Below are 21,832 nucleotides of genomic sequence, written 5' to 3' on the forward strand. Positions count from 1 at the left end.
GTAATATTTTACATTATGAAAATGATTAACTTGACAGTTCTATAAAAGGTAACCTGTTATGGCATAAAGATGCTAAATAAAATTACTTTTTATTTTAAATGTTTTCAAACATACAAATATATAGCTGTTTTATATATTATATGTGTTTTTTATATTAAATATTCTCTCAAAACTAGGAGAGAAAAGGTTGAATTTTTTGTGTCCTGACAAAAAATTCAACTTTTTCTCCTTTTCTCAATAACATACAAATTAATCAATTAATTATGTCCATAATGTAAAATACTATATTATATCATACTATATTAGTATAAAATTCAGAAAATTATAACAAAATAATTTTATTTCAGACAGGTGGGGAAAACATAAAAAGTATTTATAAAACTTTACTCTGGTTTCTGACATAGCAGTTTCTGGTCCAAAACAAGTACGTTTAAGAAAAAAAAAAAAAAAAAAAAAAAGAAATCCAGCCCAGAAACACTTTTCCATTGGCTCATAAAATCTATGAGGGTCTCATATCAATGCTGTGGGGGGAGCGCAGAGGCCAAATCCAATTTGTGCCTGGGCTCAGTGTGTATTCTTTCGCCCGTTGCGCCGGCGAACTCTCTCAGACCTCTGCGAGCACGAGGATTAGAGCCTGTGATCCCAAGCTCTTCAAAAGCTCCCGTCCCCTGCTCAAGGCCTCACCATCAATCTCCCGCTGTTCTTTTAAAAAAACACTCACTGAGCACTTATCCCCTAAAGTCCAGCCAGGACAAACACTCCCCGGCCAGGACTGGAAGTGCACAGAGGTGTTCAGGGGTGGGCGGCAGGGAGCAAAGGGGGGTTTGGGTGGCCTGTTTTGCCTTAATTAGGGGATTAGGGAAGATTCCTGTGCTCTTTACCACTTCCTGTTGGGAGTGAGAGAGTAGGAGGGCTCTGATGTGTTAACCGGCCAGCCCTGACCCTGAAGGGGACTAATCCACGTGAAGAATACACTACTTGCTGAACATCAGGTGCTGACCCCGGGTCAACTGGGTATCATGGTGTTTACCCGACAATCAAGTCCTAATCCTCTCCTCGCCTTGATCCGATCCCTTCACGGATATTCTCTCTCATCAATACAGCTTCATTAACTCAACCAGCTGAGAAATACTACTGGAAACCTGTTGACATTTAGGGTCTCTCAAAAAGACTACTTTGCAACATATTTGTTTTTTAGGATTTGGATAAAAGCGAGAGATAAAGTAAAGTAAAGTAAAATAAAATAAAATAAACAGGAAACTGAAAAATATAATGAAATAAAAATAGAAAAATTAGAAAATAAGTTCTAACTAAAAATAAAATAAAAATAAAATGATAATAAATACATTTATTAAAAAAATAAAATCAGGGAACTAATAAATAAAATACAAATAGACGAAATTAAAATAAGTTCTGATAACTAATAAATAAAATACAATAAAATAAAAAAGGACTAAAAATACATTAAACAAGTTCTGTGAAATAAAACAAAATAAAATAAAATAAAATAAAATCAGGGAACTAAAAAATATAATAAAATAAAAACAGAAAAATTTGAAAATAAGTTCTAACCAATAATAAAATAAAATAAAATTATAATAAATAAAATTATAAAAATAAAATAAAATCAGGGAACTAATAAATAAAATAAAAATAGAAAAAATTAAAATAACTTCTCGAAACTAATAAATAAAATAAAATAAAATAAACAGGGAACTAAAAAATATAATAAAATAAAAATAGAAAAATTTGAAAATAAGTTCTAACTAAAAATAAAATAAAATAAAATGATAATAAATACATTTATAAAAAAAATAATAAAATCAGGGAACTAATAAATAAAATAAAAATAGACTAAATTAAAATAAGTTCTGGTAACTGATAAATGAAATACAATAAAATAAAAAAAGACTAAAAATACATTAGACAACAAGTTCAGCTAAATAAAACAAAATAAAATAAAATAAAATCAGGGAACTAAAAAATATAATAAAATAAAAATAGAAAAATTTGAAAATAAGTTCTAACTAATAATAAAATAAAATAAAATTATAAAAAAATAAAATCAGGGAACTAATAAATAAAATAAAAATAGAAAAAATAAAATAACTTCTGGAAACTAATAAATAAAATACAATAAAATAAAATAAAAAAAGACTAAAATACATTAGACAACAAGTTCAGTTAACCAATAAAATAAAATAAAACAAAACAAAATAAAACCAGGGAACTAATAAACAAAAACATTTGAAAATATAATCAAATAAAAGGCTTAATATACATTAGACAGTAAGTTCAGATAACTAATAAATAAATAAATAAAAAATAAAATAAATAACACTAGTCTGTCAAATGCATACAAATAAAATACTTAAATTCAAGTGAAATAAAATACATACAAATTGACTTGCTACATATAATTATATTACATTCATGTAGCTCAAACTGTAAATAAAAAACAATGAAAATGAAAAAAGTCTGCAAAAATGCTTACAAATACAAGTAATAAAATAAAATAATGAGAAATAGAAAATGTAAAAACAAAAAAGTAAAATAATATTTTTTTTAAATTTTATTTTATATGAAATAAAATAAAATAAAAGTGATACCTAAAAAATAAAGTAAGCAAATAAAGTCCTTTTTCCAATTTACTCTGACTGATTGAATAATCCTGTAAAAACACTATAAAGAAAAGAGGTAGTTGGAGTGCTTTGGTCAAACTTGTGTTCTTGCCTGTATTTGGTTTCCACAATATATCTTGACCATGCTTGAAATGTCATTTATGAAGCAGCAGCCATCTGTTAGCTGAACTGGCTTTTCATTATCCGTTCAATAATGCCTGTGTTCCTACAGAAGTGCTATTGGTTTGCCAATCAAATAAATAAAAAGGGGCAGCCGGGTGACCTCTTCTGCCAACGGCTTCTGTGTTCGTACATGAGCGTCGCAGTAGTCACGTCTGTTTCGAACAGTCATGGATGCATAAACATGATCGGTGGAATCACAGCCCACAGTGCTGAAACAGATCAATGCTAAAGCAGAGAAACATGTACGTCCAGCAGCAATAAAAAGAACGTAAAGCAATTTGTAAAGGGTGGATTAGTGGAACTTGACAAATGACCTCAATGTACTTTAATAATTCCGATATTATACAATAGTTCAGAAATCATTACACATTCAGTCTATTCTTTACCAAAAGTAGCAGGTTAACTTGAAATACCATGTTTTATTTGACTTGTGTATTATTTAAATTATAATTATATATTATTTGAAGTTTACATTAAAGTATCATAAATATAAAAAATAAATCAATTACAATATTACTGTCTAATACTATTAGTGTACTACAGATTCATCGCAGTACTTTTTTGTAAAAGATGCATTATGTCTGTAAAGCAATTTTATTTTAATTCAGTTTTACAATTTTTAACATTTTGACTATAAAATAACGGGGAAAAATATGTAAATAAATACATAATATATTTATAGTTCAATAACTTTATACTTCAAAATAATTATAAATTATGGTAGTGGTGTTGCCTTGAGATAAAAAATAAATTGCATTAGTAAATTTTGGGTAAAATAATAGAAAAAAAATAATGTAATTTATGTAAATAAAAAAAAATATCATTATAGTTTAATATATTTTACTTTAACAATTATAAATCGTGGTAGCGTTTGTTGTATTGCTTTGAGATGAATAATAAATTGCATTACAGTAAATTTATAGAAACATTGAAACAAATACATAAACAAATAACAGTCCATATTGAGTATAAAATAATAAAATATGTAAATAAATCAGTACAGAATGCAAATTATCAAAATAAAATAATAGAACAATTATATAAATAAGTACATAAATGGCATTACAGTCCATTTTGAGTATAAAATAAAAAATGTATGCAAATAAATAAGTAAATAAATAATAAATTGCATTACAGCAAATTTATAGAAACATTAAAATAATAAACATTTGAGTATAAAATATTACAATAAATCAGCACATAATATAAATGATCAGTATAAAATAAATAAGTAAATAAATGGCATTACAGTATTACAGTATAAAATAATAAAATGTATGCAAATAAACTGCATTACAATAAATTGAGTATAAAATAACAAAAATAAATAAATAAATAATCGCCTATTTTGAGTATAAAATAAAATGTATGTAAATAAATTGGTATATCATGTAAATTATCAGTATAAAATAATAGAAAAAAATATGTAAATAAGTAAATATATGGCATTTTGAGTATAGAATAATACAATTTATGCAAATACATTGCATTACAATAAATTCTGAGTATAAACAGAAAAAATATGCAAATAAATAAATCAATGAATAAGTTGCATTACAGTAAATTTTGAGAATAAAAAATAGAAAATTATTTGTAAATAAGAAAATAATTGGCATTACAGTTCATTTTGAATATGAAATTATAAAATGCATGCAAACAAATTGCATTACAGCAAATTGAGTAAAAATAGAAAAATGTATATAAACAAAAAAAATAAAGTGAATAAACAACAAATTGCAATACAGTAAATTTATAGAAACGCTGAAATAAAATCCATTTTGAGTGTAAAATATTAAAATGCACGTTAATAACTCAGTATATAATATGAACTATCAGTATAAAACAATAGAAAAATGTATGTAAATAAGTTAGTAAATAACAGGCATTATAGTCCAGTTTTTTGAATAATAACGATTTTGATGCAAATACATTGCATTACAGTAAACTGTGAGTGTAAAATAAATTTTGATGGAAATAAATTACATTATAGTATATTTTGAGTATAAAATAATAGAAAATGGTACAAGAAATTGAAAGAGATGCACCATTGTGGGAATAATGAAACTTACAAAAATTAAATCAAATTTAATCAAATTAAAAACAATAGGGCATTATGCTAATGCACATTTCACTTCAATCTAACGAGAATCTAAAAATAAAATAAAAAGACAAAATAATGAAATAAAGAATAAAATATAAAAGATAAAAAAATGAAATAAAGCATGAAATATAAAAAATAAAATAAAATAAAATAAAATAAAGCATGAAATATAAAAAATTGAAATAAAACATAGGGAAAATGTGAAATAACTGTCATTAGAATATACATAAAATATAAAAAAATCCAAAGGTGGTTATTTACGTTAGACTCCTTTTAACCAAAACCAACATCCCATTCCAAACGCCTTATTTAAGGCACACACACCTGTCTCTCCGCTATCTCCCTAAACCTACAGACACACAGACAGCGACCCCTCTCTTCCCGCAGCTCAAACAGACACGTCTCTCATCAGGAAGGCCTCCGTTCGGTGGTCAGCGAAGGGGGAAAGAAAGAGGAACTTACTGGGATTAAACACAAAAGCCTTGTGTTGACAGTCTCCCTGTGTCACCCCTGAGCTATCACTGCTATTGTTGTCCTTATTTACCATTTTTACTGATTGGGAGGGGTGTGGGGGGGTCCACAGTGTGTAATTTGCCCAGTGGGAGGTAATTATACTCCCATGGCACTTTGATCTTCCTGACTGTGCATTTGACTGGCCGGGCAATCAGCTCCATTGAAAGGTATCCCAGCATGGCCGGCGTCCCCCCCTTCTCCTTTACTCTCCACTACAGACAAACAGATTACAATGACGGCTCTTAAAGGGATAATCTTTAAAGCTGGAGTGTAATTGATGTACAATGGAGGTAAAGTAAAGGAGGTTGACTGAGGGGATATAGACGTGTGATATGTTAACTGTGAGAGGGACGCGGGACCCCCGTCATCGCAATGCTATGATCCATATACACCTGATTGCTCATGCATTTTTCATTTCAAAAAGACTTTTCAGATCTTTAATTTATAATAAAATAGCCTCACGTTGTACTCCAGTTACTTGTCTTAGAGCACACAACAAAACTGCTGTATTAGCTTTGTAAACTACTTCTAAAGTACCTTATTTGTAAACGAGTAACTGGAAAGTTTTTCTGAACTACTTTCAAACTAGTTTAGTTATATATTATCATTTGAGAATGATTTATAAACTACTTCTGAACTACTTTTCTAAATATTTTTGTTTAAACTAGTGGTAGAATTTCTAAACACCTCAGCAACCTAAATCTAAACTATTTTCATTTGGAAACTACCTTTGTAAATTACTCCTAGTACTATTTTATTTGTAAACTTTTTCTAAACTTCTTTGAAATGAGTATTTGTAAACTATATGTAAACTATTTCTAAACTAGCTTTGTAAACGAGTTCTAAACTACCTTGAAAAATTATTATTTGGAAGCTATTTTTGAACTACTATTTGGAAGCAAGTTCTAAATAATTTTACCTTTGTAAGCAACTTCTGTTACTATTTTATTTGTAAACCAGTTTTGTAAACAAATTCTAAACAACCTTGAAAAATTATCATCTGAAATCCATTTCTGAATGACTTTTTGGAAGCAACTTTAAAGAATTTTATTTAGAAACTAATTCTAAACTACTTTGAAATGACTATTTGTAAACTATTTCTAAACTACCTTTGTAAGCTACTTCTATTACCATTTTATTTGTAAACTATTTCTAAACTAGTTTTGTAAACAAGTTTTAAACAACCTTGAAAAATGATCATTTGAAAGTTATTTCTTAACGACTTTTTGGAAGCAACTTTAAACAATTTTATTTGTAAACTATTTCTAAGCTACTCTGAAATTATTATTTGTAAGCTTTTTCTAAACTAGTTTTGTAAACAAGTTCTAAACAACCTTGAAAAATTATCATTTGAAAGCTATTTCTGAGCTACTATTTGGAAGCTACTTCTAAATAAATGTAATATTTGTAAACTACTTCTAAACTACCTTTGTAAGCTACTTCTATTACTATTTTATTTGTAAACTATTTCTAAACCAGTTTTGTAAACAAATTCTAAACAACCTTGAAAAAATATAATTTGAAAGCTATCTCTGAACTACTATCTGGAAGCAACTTCTAAACAATTTTATTTAAAAACTATATCTAAACTGCCTTTGTAAACTACTTCTATTACTATTTTTTGTAAGCTATTTCTAAACTAGTTTTGTAAACTAATTCTATACAACCTTGAAAAATTATTATTTGAAAGCTATTTCTGAACGACGTTTTGGAAGCAACTTTAAACAGTTTTATTTGCAAACTACTTCTAAACTACTTTTAAAATTATTTGTAAACTACTTCTAAACTAGTTTTGTAATAAAAGTTCTAAACTACCTTGAAAAATCATTATTTGAAAACTACTATTTGGAAGCTACTTCTAAACTAGTTTTGTAAATGAGTTCTAAACAACCTTGAAACATTATCGTTTGAAAAATATCTCTGAACTAAGCTACTTCTAAATAATTTTATTTGTGAACTATTTCTAAACTACCTTTGTAAGCTACTTCTATTACCATTTTATTTTTACACTTTTTAACTTTTTGGAAGCAACTTTAAACAATTTTCTAAACTACTCTGAAATTATTATTTGTAAACTATTTCTAAACTTTGAAATTATTATTTGTAAACTTTTTCTAATCTAGTTTTGTAACTAGTTCTAAACAACCTTGAAAAAATATTATTTGAAAGCTATTTCTGAACTACTATCTGGAAGCTACTGATAAACAATTTTATTTGAAAACTATATCTCAACTACCTTTGTAAACTTATTCTATTATTATTTTATTTGTAAACTATTTCTAAACTACTTTGAAATTACTATTTGTAAACTACTTTTAAACTAGTTTTGTAAACGAGTTCTAAACTACCTTGAATAATTTTTGGAACAATTTCTAAACTACTTTGAAATTGCTATTTGTAAACTACTTCTAAATTGGTTTTTAATAAAATTTCTAAACAACCTTGAAAAAGTATTATTTTTAAACCATTACTGAACTACTATTTGGAAGCTACTGCTAAGTTTTATACAAAAACTATATCTAAACTACCTTTGTAAACTACTTCTATTATTATTTTATTTGTAAACTATTGGTAAACTACTTCTAAAATAGTTTGTAAATGAGTTTTAAACTACCTTAAAAAATTATCATTTAAAAGCTATTTTTGAACATGCTTTTTGGAAGCAACTTCTAAACTATTTTATTTCTAAACTATTCTAAAATGACTATTTGTAAACTACTTCTGAACTAGTTTTGTAAACAAGTTTTAAACTACCTTGAAAAATGATCAGTTTAAAGCTATTTTTGCACTGCTTTTTGGATTTGGAAGCAACTTCCAAACCATTTAATTTGGAAATTATTTCCAAACTACTCTGAAATTATTATTTGTAAACTAGTTCTGTAAACAAGTTCCCAACTACTTTGAAAAATTATAATTTGAAAATATTTCTGAACTACTTTTTAGAAGCAACTTCTAAACAGCATTTTATTTGTAAACGATTTCTAAACTAGTTTTGTAAACAAGTTCAAAACTATTTCTGAACTATTATTTGGAAGCAACTTCTAAACAATTTTATTTTATAAACCATTTCTGAACTAGTTTTGTAAACGAGTTCTAAACTACCTTGAAATATTATCATCTGAAAAATATTTCCTATTTGGAAGCTACTTCTAAACAATTTATTTGTAAATTATTTCTAAACTAGTTCTGTAAACGAGTTCTAAACTACCTTAAAAAATGATCATTTAAAAACTATTTCTGAACAACTTCTATAAAATATACTTGGAAACTTATTTGAAATTACTTTTTTGTAAACTATTTCTATTACTATTTTATTTGTAAACTATTTCTAAACTAGTTTTTAAAACTACCTTGAAAAATTATCATTTGATAACTATTTCTAAACTACTTTTTAACAAATTTATTTAGAAACTATTTCTAATCTACTATATGAAAACAAACTATTTCTAAATTACTTTATTTAAAACTATTTCTAAAATACCTTGCTAGTAAACTATTTTGAAACTATTCCTTAAAACCCTTTGTAAACTAATTATTTGATCTACTATTGAATAGTAAATCTACTATTTGCAAACTACTAAACTACTTTATAAAAACTATTTCTGAATTAATTTCATAAACTACTTCTAAACTACTAAATTTGTAAACTACTTCTAAACGACTATATGGAAACTATTTCTGAATTAATTTTATAAACTTATTCTGACTTTATTTGTAAACTGCTATTTGGCTATGTTCTAAACTGCTTTTGTAAACTACTTCTAAACTACTTAATTTGTAAACTGCTACATGGAAACAATGTCTAAATATACTTTTTAACGACTTTGAAATGACTTTATTTGTAAAACATTTCTAAACCATTTTGTAAACGCATGTAAACTACTGTGTGCAACCAGATCAGAGGTTGCATGTGGCGCTTGTCACAGGGATGAGGTCTGTTAAATGTGACAATGCTAATCTCCAGCAGGGGTTAAAGGTTAAGGCTAGGGTTAATTTGAAAATTGAATCAGAGGCTCAAAAAAGAACAAAAGAACGTCAACTCCACTAAAGAAAAATAAATATTTGACAGCTACTCCGTCAAGAACTACCGCTAATTACCGAGATGAGTCCTTTCAAAACCACATTAGCTCTTTTTGACGTCAGACAGAGTGTTTCGCTAAACAGAATTCAATTTCTGTTCAAACCCATACAATCAATAAAAATGACTAATGTAGAATGTTAAGATTTGTAGACATTTTTTCTACTAAATGTTAACAGTTGCCAAGAGTTTCAGTACATTATAAAAAAAAAAAATTCTAAATCATACTTGTGACCTTGGGCCACAAAACCCGTCATAAGGGTCTTTTTTTTTTTAATTGAGATGTATACATAATCTGAAAGCTGAATAAATAAGCTTTAAATAAATAGCCATTAATGTATGATTTGTTTGGTAAGACAATATTTGGCCGAGATACTATTTAAAAATCTAATTAAATTTTGATATATTTACGGTAGGAAATTCAAAAAATCTCTTCATGGAACACAGTCTTCAATATCCTAATGATTTTTTGGCATAAAAGAAAAATCATCCATTTTGACACAAACAATGTATTTTTGAATATTGCTACAAATATACTCATGCTACTTTAAAATTGGTTTTGTGGTCCAGGGTCACATTATGTTTAATCAAACAAAAAAAGGAGCTAAAAATAAATTAGAGGAAATTTCAAAGGACACATATAGTTTTATAAGTCATATTAAATTATTTAAAAACATAAAATAAAATCAGGGATATACATAGTTTTATAAATCATATTAAATTATATATTTACATTATTTATTCAAATATTATTCATTATTTATTTATTTTTTGAAGAAGAAAATATAAAAACTAAAAAAATATACATAAATATACATAAACATGAAAACCAAAATAACACTAAATAATTTTTTAACATTGAGTATTTATTAATTTTTCGAAAAAAATCTAAAATCTAATTATATTTCTACATTATTATTATTATTTTTTTAAGAAGTAGAAAATCTAAAATATATATATTTAACATACAACCAAAATAAACACTAAATAAGCAATTTAAGGATTACATGTATGTTCATGGACAATCAAACATGAGACAAACAGGCCAAAGACTAAGTACCAATTTCTTATAATGTCGCAATTGATTCACAAAAAAAAAAAAAAAAAAATTTGGAGCAAGTCACCAAATTATTGTGATATGCAATTCTAACATACATAATATAATTATAATAATATACATATAATTTAATTTAGCATACTATCTACCAATTACCAACAACAGGTGAGCAAACATAAACTGTGTTACAGTGACATCTGTTGGTCGCACAAAGAAACTGACTGAGAAAGCCTCAAACAATCAAATTCATCATTTGCATGCTCTTTTAGAGCCAACACACACAAAAAATTCATATATACACACACAAAAACACTATTTAGAAGATTGACATTTGCCTAATCCTTTCATAAATCTCATAAACGGTGTACAGTCCTACCCTAAAACAATGTACTTACCTCAGATAATGAGCGTACAAATGCGGTGACGTACCTGTTTGATGGGTATGGCCCTTCCACTCCCTATACTGTCAGTTTTACTCTCAATGCTCTTTGTCTGATCACTGGCTTTCCGTGACTGCAAAGAAACAAGACAAGATGTCAGTTGCAAAGAACAAACTGCGAACTCACATGGAGGTGGGGAAGGGTGTGTGTGTGTGTGTGTGTGTGTGTGTGTGAGTTGTGCCTTAACTCTAGTGTATGTGTGTGTGTGTGTTTGTGTGTGAGAAGTGAGTGTTGGTGTGTGTGGTGGGGGACAACATAAAATCGCAAGAAAAGGCTCAAATAAACGCGCAAGCAGAACGGTGCAAACATACAGCAGCACATTGAACGTGCAGTATATATATAAAGATATATTTACACAGACCAGGACAGACACACAGAACAAAAAACGACAACGGAAAATATCAAGTTCGACACACTTAATCCCCCCAGAAGAGCTCTTTTGTGATCTTTGGCGCCTCCCTGTGGCTTTACCAACCACAGAGCGGCAGATTCAAACAGTGCAAGAATATATACAAATGCGAGAAAGAGGGGAAAAAAAGGAAGGTTAATATTGTGCATGTTTACTGGCAGCTTCCACCTGTTGAAACATTTGATAAACGGGTTAGATGACAAGAATTAGGGTTAGATTCAGAAACATTTCAAACAGCGGAAAGATCAAATAGTTTATGCATCATTCCAGTTCCGGATTTTCAAGACGTCTTCGCTTTGCATCTGAAAATGGCATTGGGAAAAGAATAAGCGTTAAACAATCAATTCTCTCATACGAAATGACCCACAATGCAACATGAATGCGCACTCACACCCGACAGACAACATAATGGCGCTCATTCGCAAATGAAGAGATTGTTTCATGACTGACTCAAATAAACTAGGCTAAAGAGTATTTTTCAACAGTTTATTTTTTCGTTTGGATATATACAGACACCATACAAATCAAGTCACAGGTTTACGTGGAAATAGTCAACAGGCAGAGCCACACATTGCAGTTCCCACAAGAGAGAGAGTTTGACTAAAGAGGCGCTGTTTCATATATCTCATATATGTATAGAATATACTTTCTATAGAATACCATTGGAAATCAAATTCAGTACAAGATATACGGCAGTCTATATTTGTCCATTATTGAATGATATAAAAAAACGAAACAGTGTGCAACGCATGGAACAGTTCAATCTTAGCACATCGTTTTAGTCATGAAACTAAATCAAAAAGTGAATAAGCAGAAATCAACCAAACCAAACCAAAAAAAAAAAAAAAAGAACAAAATAATGGCTCTGGGTCACAAAGAGAAACTACATTCATACAAGTCGGTGCATTTCGATCACGCTTCTCTACTATGAAGGCCTTCATGTTGTTCACACTTCACACCGAGGGAGAAAACCGCGTGCGGCGTCGCCAAAACAACCGTATCAACGAAACGAACGGCTTTATAAACGAATCAAAACGTAATGTGACGTCTCAGGGCGTCATGTGACATCATGTGAGTTTCACAGTTAAAGTTGGTCAGCACACCGAAGTAAGAGCTGTGTCACCCGGAATCCGGATTCACATCTTTTTATTGTTGAGGGATCCGCCGTTACGCCGACCGTGCAGCATCAGGAGCTCGACTAGCATCACATTCAAATATGACTTGGTTTACAAAGCCGTGGCCTTGTTAATAAAGATGATTCAGAGGCGCTTGTGCGGTTTGACACGCTCAGTGTGAAGTGTGACTAGCTAAACTAACCCATCAAAGACAAAGAAAAGACATTAAAAAGAAAATAAACAGAATATCTTGGCAAGGAGTTCGGAAACAACGTCCGTTTTCGAGTTACAAAGCATCCTTTCGATTAAATTTTGGGCGTTGGCGATGGCTATTGTCCAGTGTGTGTGATAATAAAATGACTGATTATGATTCAGTTCAGTGTGTTCGTGTAACGCAAGTTCGAAATCTGTCTTTTGTTTTTGTTCTGTCCAACCAAATGTCCTTTAAACTCCTTTAAACCATGGCTGCCAAAGGGCAAGCGTCCAAGAAAGCCATGGTGATACCCACGATGCAATGCGGGCTATTAGGGGGAATAAAGCAGCGCTTGTTTTGCTCCTCCTCACTGAGGACCCCCTCCCATAATGCATTGCGGTCGTACCACCACCAACACCAACCAAGGGCTCGTCTAATTGAGGAGAAGCTGGAAAGCCCTTTTAGTTGAAGAAAGGTTGGAAACAGAAGAACAAATCTGGAAATATCGACAAAAACAGTTCAACACTTTGGTCACGGGAAGGAACCAAAAAGAGAGCAATGGGTCGCAAAAAATGCGAAGACATCTACATTGGAGATGATGGCGGATGTGGTATGGTTATTGGCTTTTTACAGGGCAATGATGTGTTGAGAAATGATACAAAATGAAATCATAAAATAACCCCTTCCCTCTTCCTGTTCTCTCACAGAATGGAAAATTAAACAGACGCCACATTGGACCAATGACAAAAATGGTCGTTTTAAGTCTCATGGAAGCACTGTGCTTGGTTTTCTGTCCTCTGCTGACATCTAGTGGCAAAGACACACACTTATGAATGATATTCATGAGAGAATGTTATGGATTATGAGGTGACAGGAAATATTACTAAATCGGCAAACTGTTCTTTTTATATTATTCAATAATTATATGAGATTTAGTCTTTAGGTTTTTTTAAAAGTAATATCTTTAACAAAATATTTCATTATGGCTTTCTTTAAATGTAAATATTCGATTTATTTAGTATATGGAACAAAAAAAATTTTTTTTTTAAATTCTTACCTTAATTTATTGGCACTGGTTGCCACTCAAAAGTTTGGGATCAGTAAGATGGTTTTTAAAGACATTTCGTATGCTGGAAATACAGAAAAATGTAATATTGTGAAATATTATTTCACTTTAAAATAACTGTTTTCTATGCAAATATATTTTAAAATGTAACTTATTACTGTGATACAAAGCTGAATTTTCAGCATCATTACTTCAGTCTTTAGTGTCACATGATCCTTCAGAAACAATTCTAATATACTGATGATCAATGTTGAAAACAATTGTGCTGCTTAATATTTTGTTGGAAACTGTGATTTTTTCCCAGGATTCTTTAACAAATAAAAAGTTGAAAAGAACAGCGTTTATTTAAAATAGAACGTTTTTCGAAAGCAGTGAATGCTTTTATTCACCAAGGATGTGTCAAACAAGATACAAAGTGATAGCAAAGACTTATATTATTAGAAAAGATTTATATTTTGAATAAATGCTGTTCTTTTGAACCTTTTACTCATCAAGAATCTTGAAAAAACAATCACAGGTTTCAAAAAAAATATTAAACAGCATTGATAATAAATCAGCATATTAGAATGATTTCTGAAGGATCATGTGACACTGCGGACTGGAGTAATGATGCTAAAAAAAACAGCTTTGTATCACAGGAATAAATTACATTTTTAAATATATTCACATAGAAAACAGTTATTTTAAATTGAAATAATATTTCACCATATTACAGTATTTTCTGTATTTTTAATCAAGTAAATGCATCTTTAATGAGCGATTCTTTAAAAAAACATAAAAAATCTTACCGATCCCAAACTTTTGAGTGGCAATATATACTCTTTCACTATGACCAAAAAGACTATGACTATAAGGCCACTCTTGACTTGGAACAATAAAATAATATCTAACATAAGTGTTATGACTTTGAAAAAAAGCTGCCGAAAACTCGTGATCAGCTAGCGAACACAAAACAAAGGCTTTCCTCATTTTTCGCATGCTATTTTTGAAAATTTCACTCGGAGTGGCTATTATGATCCAATTGCCAATGAGATGACTGGTTAGAGATGTCGTCGAAAGGGGAAATTAGTAACCGATCCAGATCTCCCGTCCGTCTTCTGAACGCCGCAGAGAGGCTGCGTGGCCCCTCCCTCCTCCGTCTGGCTCCTCCCACTGTCCCTCCCCGCCCTCACCCTTGTTCCCGCCCACACCGTATGTCTGGCTCCTCAGAAGGTCATGAGTTGAAACTCCCGTTCGCTCTGCCACTCGGGCACCCAGACGGGGTAGGTGGCGTGCTTCGGCTCCGATACGCGCACCGGCAGAGCGTCGTGTCTCGCGTGGACGGGGTTAGACACGACCTAGCAGGGAGGGAGGGAGAAACAGGACAGGGGACGCTAGCACAAGAGCCGCCACTGCCGCAGCCAATCACCTTGCGGGATCCTTCTGATTGGAGGAGACTTTGTAGGGGGGGGAATAGGGACAAATTCGATTTGGTTATTAGGGGCGGGGTGATTGGCTGAATGGACAAAGGTGGATCTTGATTGGTTAGATTGGAGATGGTGGTGTTGCTAGTACAGTGTGTGTGGCTCTGCCTCTCTCTCTCTCTCTCTCTCTCTCTGTCTGGCTCCAGCGGAAAGACACGCTAGGTGAATGTCTGTTAAAGAAGAGAAGGGGGCGGGGCTTGCTAGGGAGTTCTGCTGATCGACACAGTGAAATTAGGAAGGGCAAAGGGAAAGCATCAGTATCGGGGAGGGCAGGTATTCAAATCCAGAGATGATAGAAAGCTAAGTTCTGTTGGAGTAAAGCTTTTTTAAATTTACAGGACGAGGCGAATTAAAATGGTGGACAAAAAAAATAAAAAAATAGCGAAGCGTCCTTTCTTTGCCTAAACATCCCTCGTCATTTTTTAAATGCGTGCCTCCCCGCGTTTACTGAAATATGTAGCTATAAAAAGCATGTGGTCATGCGCTTCTGTGGTAGTGGAGGCAGGAGGGATTTCGGTTACGCTTAGCTTCGTACCTCCCTCTTGTGGTCAGTGATGGCATTAGACTCTCTGGCTTTGCCCTCCACTGCCCTGGGTTTGAGGGGAAAGGGGGAGTGATGGGACCTAAGGGCAGATCCACTCACTGCAGACCTACAAACAGCTTCTCTCTAGCTCACTGGCCGTCTGAAAGCATCAGGGGCTGCTGGGAGATCTGCAGTCAGGGGAAGTCCAGCACTCTCAGTAGTGGGAGTGCGTGGTGCTCTGCATTAGCTGCCTCATACTTACTGTGAAGATGTTGGAGCGCCGTTTGGACTGCTTGCGGATGGGCGTGGGAGTGTTGGAGGCCGCCACCGTCTCGATGCGCATCTCCCTCTGGCTTATGCTGGGGGTGGAGGGAACGGAGGAGGAGTAATCGCTGAATGCGCCTCCTCCATTAGCAGCCTGAAACAAACAGAGACGGGGAACGGGGATAGATAGAAAGACAGATAGACAGATGGATAGATGGATAGATAGAGAATGATAGAATGACAGATAGATAAAACGATAGAACAATAGAACAAAATATAGGATAGATAGATAGATAGATAGATAGATAGATAGATAGATAGATAGATAGATAGATAGATAGATAGATAGATAGATAGATAGATAGATAGATAGATAGATAGATAGATAGATAGATAGATAGATAGATAGATAGATAGATAGATAGATAGATAGATAGATAGATAGATAGATAGATAGATGGGGAAAGCAATTAAGAATAGGAAAGGAGCAAGAGAGATACAGTGAACACAAAATGATCAGAATGATTTTCTGGATTTTGACAGCCAGAAAATTGTATACAGTTTATTATAGTTCATAAAGGCCATCATAAACCTTTTACTGCATTAAAGGTATAGTTCACCCCAAAATGAAAATTCTGTCATTAATTATTCACCCGAATGTCGTTCCAAGTCGTTAGACCTTTGTTTATCTTCGGAACACAAATTAAGATATTTTTGATGAAATCCGAGAGCTTTAAGATACTAAGGACATCGTTAAAATAGTCCATGTGACATCAGTGGTTCAACCATAAAGAATTTGTTCACTTCCAGAACAATAATTTCCCGATAATTTACTCCCTTCCCATGTTCATGTCTTTCAGAAATGTTCTCCATATAGTGGACTTCTATGGTGGCCGCAACTTTCAAAATGCAGTTTAAATGCAGCTTCAAAGGGCTCTATACAATCGCAGTTGAGGAAGAAGGGTCTTATTTAGCAAAATGATCAATTATTTTCCAAAAAAAAAAAAAATACAATTTATACACTCGTTAACCACAAATGCTCATCTTGTCTAGCTCTGCGATGCTGGCTGGGTATGTCGAAAAACCGAAATCGTTGAAAATCGTCTTACATCGCTGTTTTACCTTTATGGTAAAAGACGTTTGAGCACCTTTGCACGTTCACTTTGTAAACACTGGGTTGGTCTTTCTGCAGCGATGTAGGACGATTTTGAAGTTGGAGGAGACTGGGGTCGTTTAAAGCTCTTTGAAGCTGCATTTAAACTGCATTTCGAAAGTTCCAACTCACAAGCAGCATAGAAGTCCACTATATAGAGAAAAATCCTGAAATGTTTTCCTCAAAAAAACACAATTTCTTTACAACTGAAGAAAGAAAGACATGAGCATCTTGGATGACGAGGGGGTGAGTAAATTATCTGGAAATTTTAGTTCTGGAAATGAACTAATCCTATAAGGCCCAAAAAGGTAGTAAGGACATAATTAAAATTGTTCATATGACATCAGTGGTTCAAGTTTCAAGTTTATTTGTATAGCGCTTTTCACAATGCAAATCGTTGCAAAGCAGCTGTACAAAAATTTAGGCTACTACAATATATTTAGTAGCTTATTAGTGGTGAATACCACTATGGGAAAGCTATGGGAATACTTTTTATGTGTGAAGAAAACAAATATAATGACTTTCTTCAAAATTTTCTTCTCTTCCAAATCAGTTCTCTTCTAATCAAAAAATATAAATTGCAAAAGTTTTAGGCCACTAGTATTTTCACCAACAAAAATGGCTTTAAGTCAGTTATTTCTATCTTTTGCTGTAGTGTGTCAGTAGAAAATATTAATTTACATTTCCAAACAATTATTTACCCACTGACTGTAATAATCCAGTGAGATTTTTGTTTGCACAAGGAGTCTGACAACAGCCAGTGCTTCACACTGAGATCTGATCTCATCATCAGGCTGTCTGGAATGACATGAAGAAACAGAACAAACTGAGACAGACTAAATCCAGAAGAACTGTGGCAACATCTCCAAGATGCTTCAAAAAAACCCTAGCTGCAAAGCTACCTGATAAATATTGCGTTAAAGCTGCTTTAAATGCAAAGGATGGTCACACCAAATGTTGGTTTAATTTAGTTAATAGAAGGTAATTGATACAGACAATTGATTTATGACATTATTTTTGACAGCACTCTAATTTTACAGCATTTCTACACAAGTGTACTATAGCTTTGCAGGTAGGTTTCTTGAAGCATCTTGGAGAAGCTGCCACAGTTCTTCTGCATTTAGTCTGTCTCAGTTCTGTTTCGTCATGCCATTCCAGACAGACTGGATTATTACAATTAATGGCAAAATGAATGTTTGGAAATGTAAACTGATATTTCCTACCGACACACTACGGCAAAAGATGGAAATATCTGACTTTTTTGTTGGTGAAAATACTAGTTTTGTAATAATTTTGCACAGTACTATATGTCAGAACGCCAGCTCCTGCATCAGCATCACCACACATATGCATCGAAGACTGACACAGAAGAGAAGAAATTGCTGAATAAAGTCATTATTTTTGTTTTCCTTGCACACAAAAAGTATTCTAGTAGCTTCATAACATTACGGTTGAACCACTGACGTCACATGGATTATTTTAACGACATCCTTACCTTTTTTCTAGGCCTTGAACGTGTCAGTTGCGTTGCTGTCTATGCAGGGTCAGAAACTCTTGGATTTCATCATAAATATCTTAATTTGTCTTCCGAAGATGAACGAAGATGGTCTTGCGGGTTTGGAACGACATGAGGGTGAGCGATTAATAACAAAATTTTCATTTACAATTACTGTTGTAAAACTATAATAAATACTATTTTTTAATTAATTTTATATAGTAATATTTTTTTTTCAAATCTAAAAGCAGTTTGCAAACTAGCTACTTCAGGACAGGTTTCCGCTGACTAAGGCTGATCCTAGATCAGCACAAATGCCCCAGACTCACCTGATTGATGTGTACAGAGGGGATGGATGCGGCCGGGACCGACGAGTGGCTGGGAGAGTTGGGCAGAGATTTACACGGACCAATCGAAAGCTGCTGTTTTTTCCTCAGCGCCACCACTTTCTGAGCAACTGCAATCACACATCATAATCAAGCTATGAAATTAAAAGTGAGAGTAAAGACATTCATCATTTTATAATTTCATGTTTTCTTTAAAAAAAAAAAAACAAGAAAGAAAAATAATTATTTATTTAATAAAATGCTACTTGATCAGCAAATCGGCATATTACATTATTTCTGAAGGATCAAGTCTTTGGAGACTGGAGTAATGATGCTGAAAATTCAGCTTTGCATCACAAGAATAAATTACATTTTAAAATATATTCAAATAGAAAACATTTTTTTGAAATTATAATAATATTTCACAGTTTTACTGTATTTTTGATCAAATAAATGCAGCCTTGGTGAGAAAAAAAAAAAAGTATGTATAAAAAAGTATATATATATATATATATATATATATATATATATATATATATATATATATATACACACACACACACATACACATATATACACACACGCAAACACATTTTTGAACGACGCAATAATTAAAAATAACAAAATGTATGAAAATATAATAAAACTAAAATTACAAATGCATGTATGATTTAAAAATATAAAATTGAACAATTAAAATGGTACAATTAAAATATAATGCATTATAAAAATAAAATACATTTCAACATGTAATAGCAGTTTTTTGTAATTTTAGTCCTGCATATTACCAACTACAGTATATACAACAACAATTAATAATTTACATGTCTATTAACAACCCAAAATCTCTCTCAAAGTCACTGATGTGACTACAAGCATAAACTAAACTACAATGTAATTTATTCGCAAACATAATTCATAAACGGTGATAAATTTCAAACATTCAGTGCTTCTTTTTTTTTTTGGTAGGAACATTTTCATAACTTATGTACAGTACGTTAGGATTTTTCAGCACTAATTCAATTGTAATGACGCACATAAGGTTTCTTCCCCTGCTGTGAAATGTTTTCATGCAGATTTATAGCAAAAAACTAGAAACCCAGGAGAACTACAGTGTGCCTATGGTCATTTAACAAGTGAGTCAACATTATTCACTTTTACTTTTCTTAAAAACAAAGAATGAAAGAAAGAAACGGCAAAGTCGAGATGAAGTCGATCCGTCTGCGTTTTCAAAGAGTCGAGCGGCTCTTCGTCTCCAGACAACAAACGCATCTCTGTCTTTTAATTATTTCAAATGCAGCCCGAGGAGGCAATTACACGCAGGAGAAAACAGCAACCGTCAACACCCCGGCAATAAAGGCAGGGACGAGAGAAATCCATCCTGACAACTATGATATTGGAGAGCGCGGAGGAAACTGCAACACTGTGGAGCAATAAAGCCGCTCGTATTATCGCAGGAGGAAGTCTCACATGGATATATAGAGCTGCGATACCAGATTACTGCGCGGCTGCTTGATAAATACTTATGTAATATGTATTTCTAGGTGCTGTGAATCCACACTACCTCGAGCAGGCGGCTAGAGGGACACAAAAGAGATGTGTGGGCAGGTTTCTGTAGCTTACTCTGCGATACATTCATGCCACATGACGACGGTGGGCGGAAGAGAGCGCTATCAGTGAACTCAGAGTGCTACTGATATTCCAGCTGGTTTTCAGGATTGTTCATAAATGCACTAACCACTACCAACGTGAAAACACGCTGGAAAAACACAGCTCTTTGTTAGATGAGGAGATAAAAGCGAATTCAGAACATCAGATGCATTCAGATGGCTCACAGCCATCCTTCAAATCTGCTGTTTGTGTATAATATAATACAATAAACTAATAACTAATAATATGTGACCCTGGACCACAAAACCAGTCATAAGGTTAAATTTGACAAAACTGAGATTTATACAACATATGAAAGCTCAATAAATAAGCTTTCTATTGATGTATGGTTTGTTAGGATAGGACAATATTTGGCCGAGATACATCTATTTGAAATCAGAAATCTGAGGATGCAAAAAAATCAAAATACTGAGAAAATCACCTTTAAAGTTGTCCAAATTAGGTTCTTAACAATGCATATTACAAATCAAAAATTACATTTTGATATGTTTACAGTAGGAATTTTACAAAAAATCTTCATGGAACATGAACTTTACTTAATTTCTTAATGATTTTTGGCATAAAAGAAAAATCTAAAATTTTGACCCATGCAATGTATTTTTGGCTATTGCTACAAATATACCCCAGCGACTTAAGACTGGTTTTGTGGTCCAGGGTCACATATAATAATGAATACCCCCTCAGTTATAGCTTTTAAGGTTAATACATTAAAATACATGTTTAATACCAAACTTCACAAAGTTTGATCACTATTGTTGTTTTATGATGATGCCAACTATTTTTAAGTGTCTGATAACCAGGATGTAATGAACGTTTTAATTGATTTGTAATTATTCCTTTACCTCTGCTTTTTGACATGATAAAAATTAATCATTAGACTACAACAACAAAGCATAACATGGTTGTTTTCATTGTTTATACAGTATAAATTATTTTTTAAATAAAAAATGTGTAGCCTGTCTAACATTAATAATAATAATAATAATAATAATGACGAATACAACAATATTAATTATAATAATATAATGACAACACCAATAGTAATAATAATAATAATAATAATAATAATAATAATAATAATATACATGGAATATCATTAATAAAAAAAAAATTGTTAGTAATAATAATAAAACTTATTATTATAAATACATTAAAAACAAC

The 21,832-nt window shown here is 31.8% G+C and overlaps 1 protein-coding gene across 1 annotated transcript in view; it reads right to left on the reverse strand.

Annotated features, from left to right (window-relative positions):
- The window catches only part of agap3 (ArfGAP with GTPase domain, ankyrin repeat and PH domain 3), a 126,374-nt gene that overhangs the window by 67,841 nt on the left and 36,701 nt on the right, over window positions 1-21,832 (reverse strand). Inside the window, 3 exon segments of the mRNA XM_073830603.1 lie at window positions 10,983-11,066; window positions 16,025-16,180; window positions 19,004-19,131. Coding sequence (XP_073686704.1) covers window positions 10,983-11,066; window positions 16,025-16,180; window positions 19,004-19,131 — 368 coding nt within the window.

The sequence above is a fragment of the Garra rufa genome, chromosome 24 (assembly GCF_049309525.1).
Source record: "Garra rufa chromosome 24, GarRuf1.0, whole genome shotgun sequence".
Lineage (NCBI taxonomy): Eukaryota > Metazoa > Chordata > Actinopteri > Cypriniformes > Cyprinidae > Garra > Garra rufa.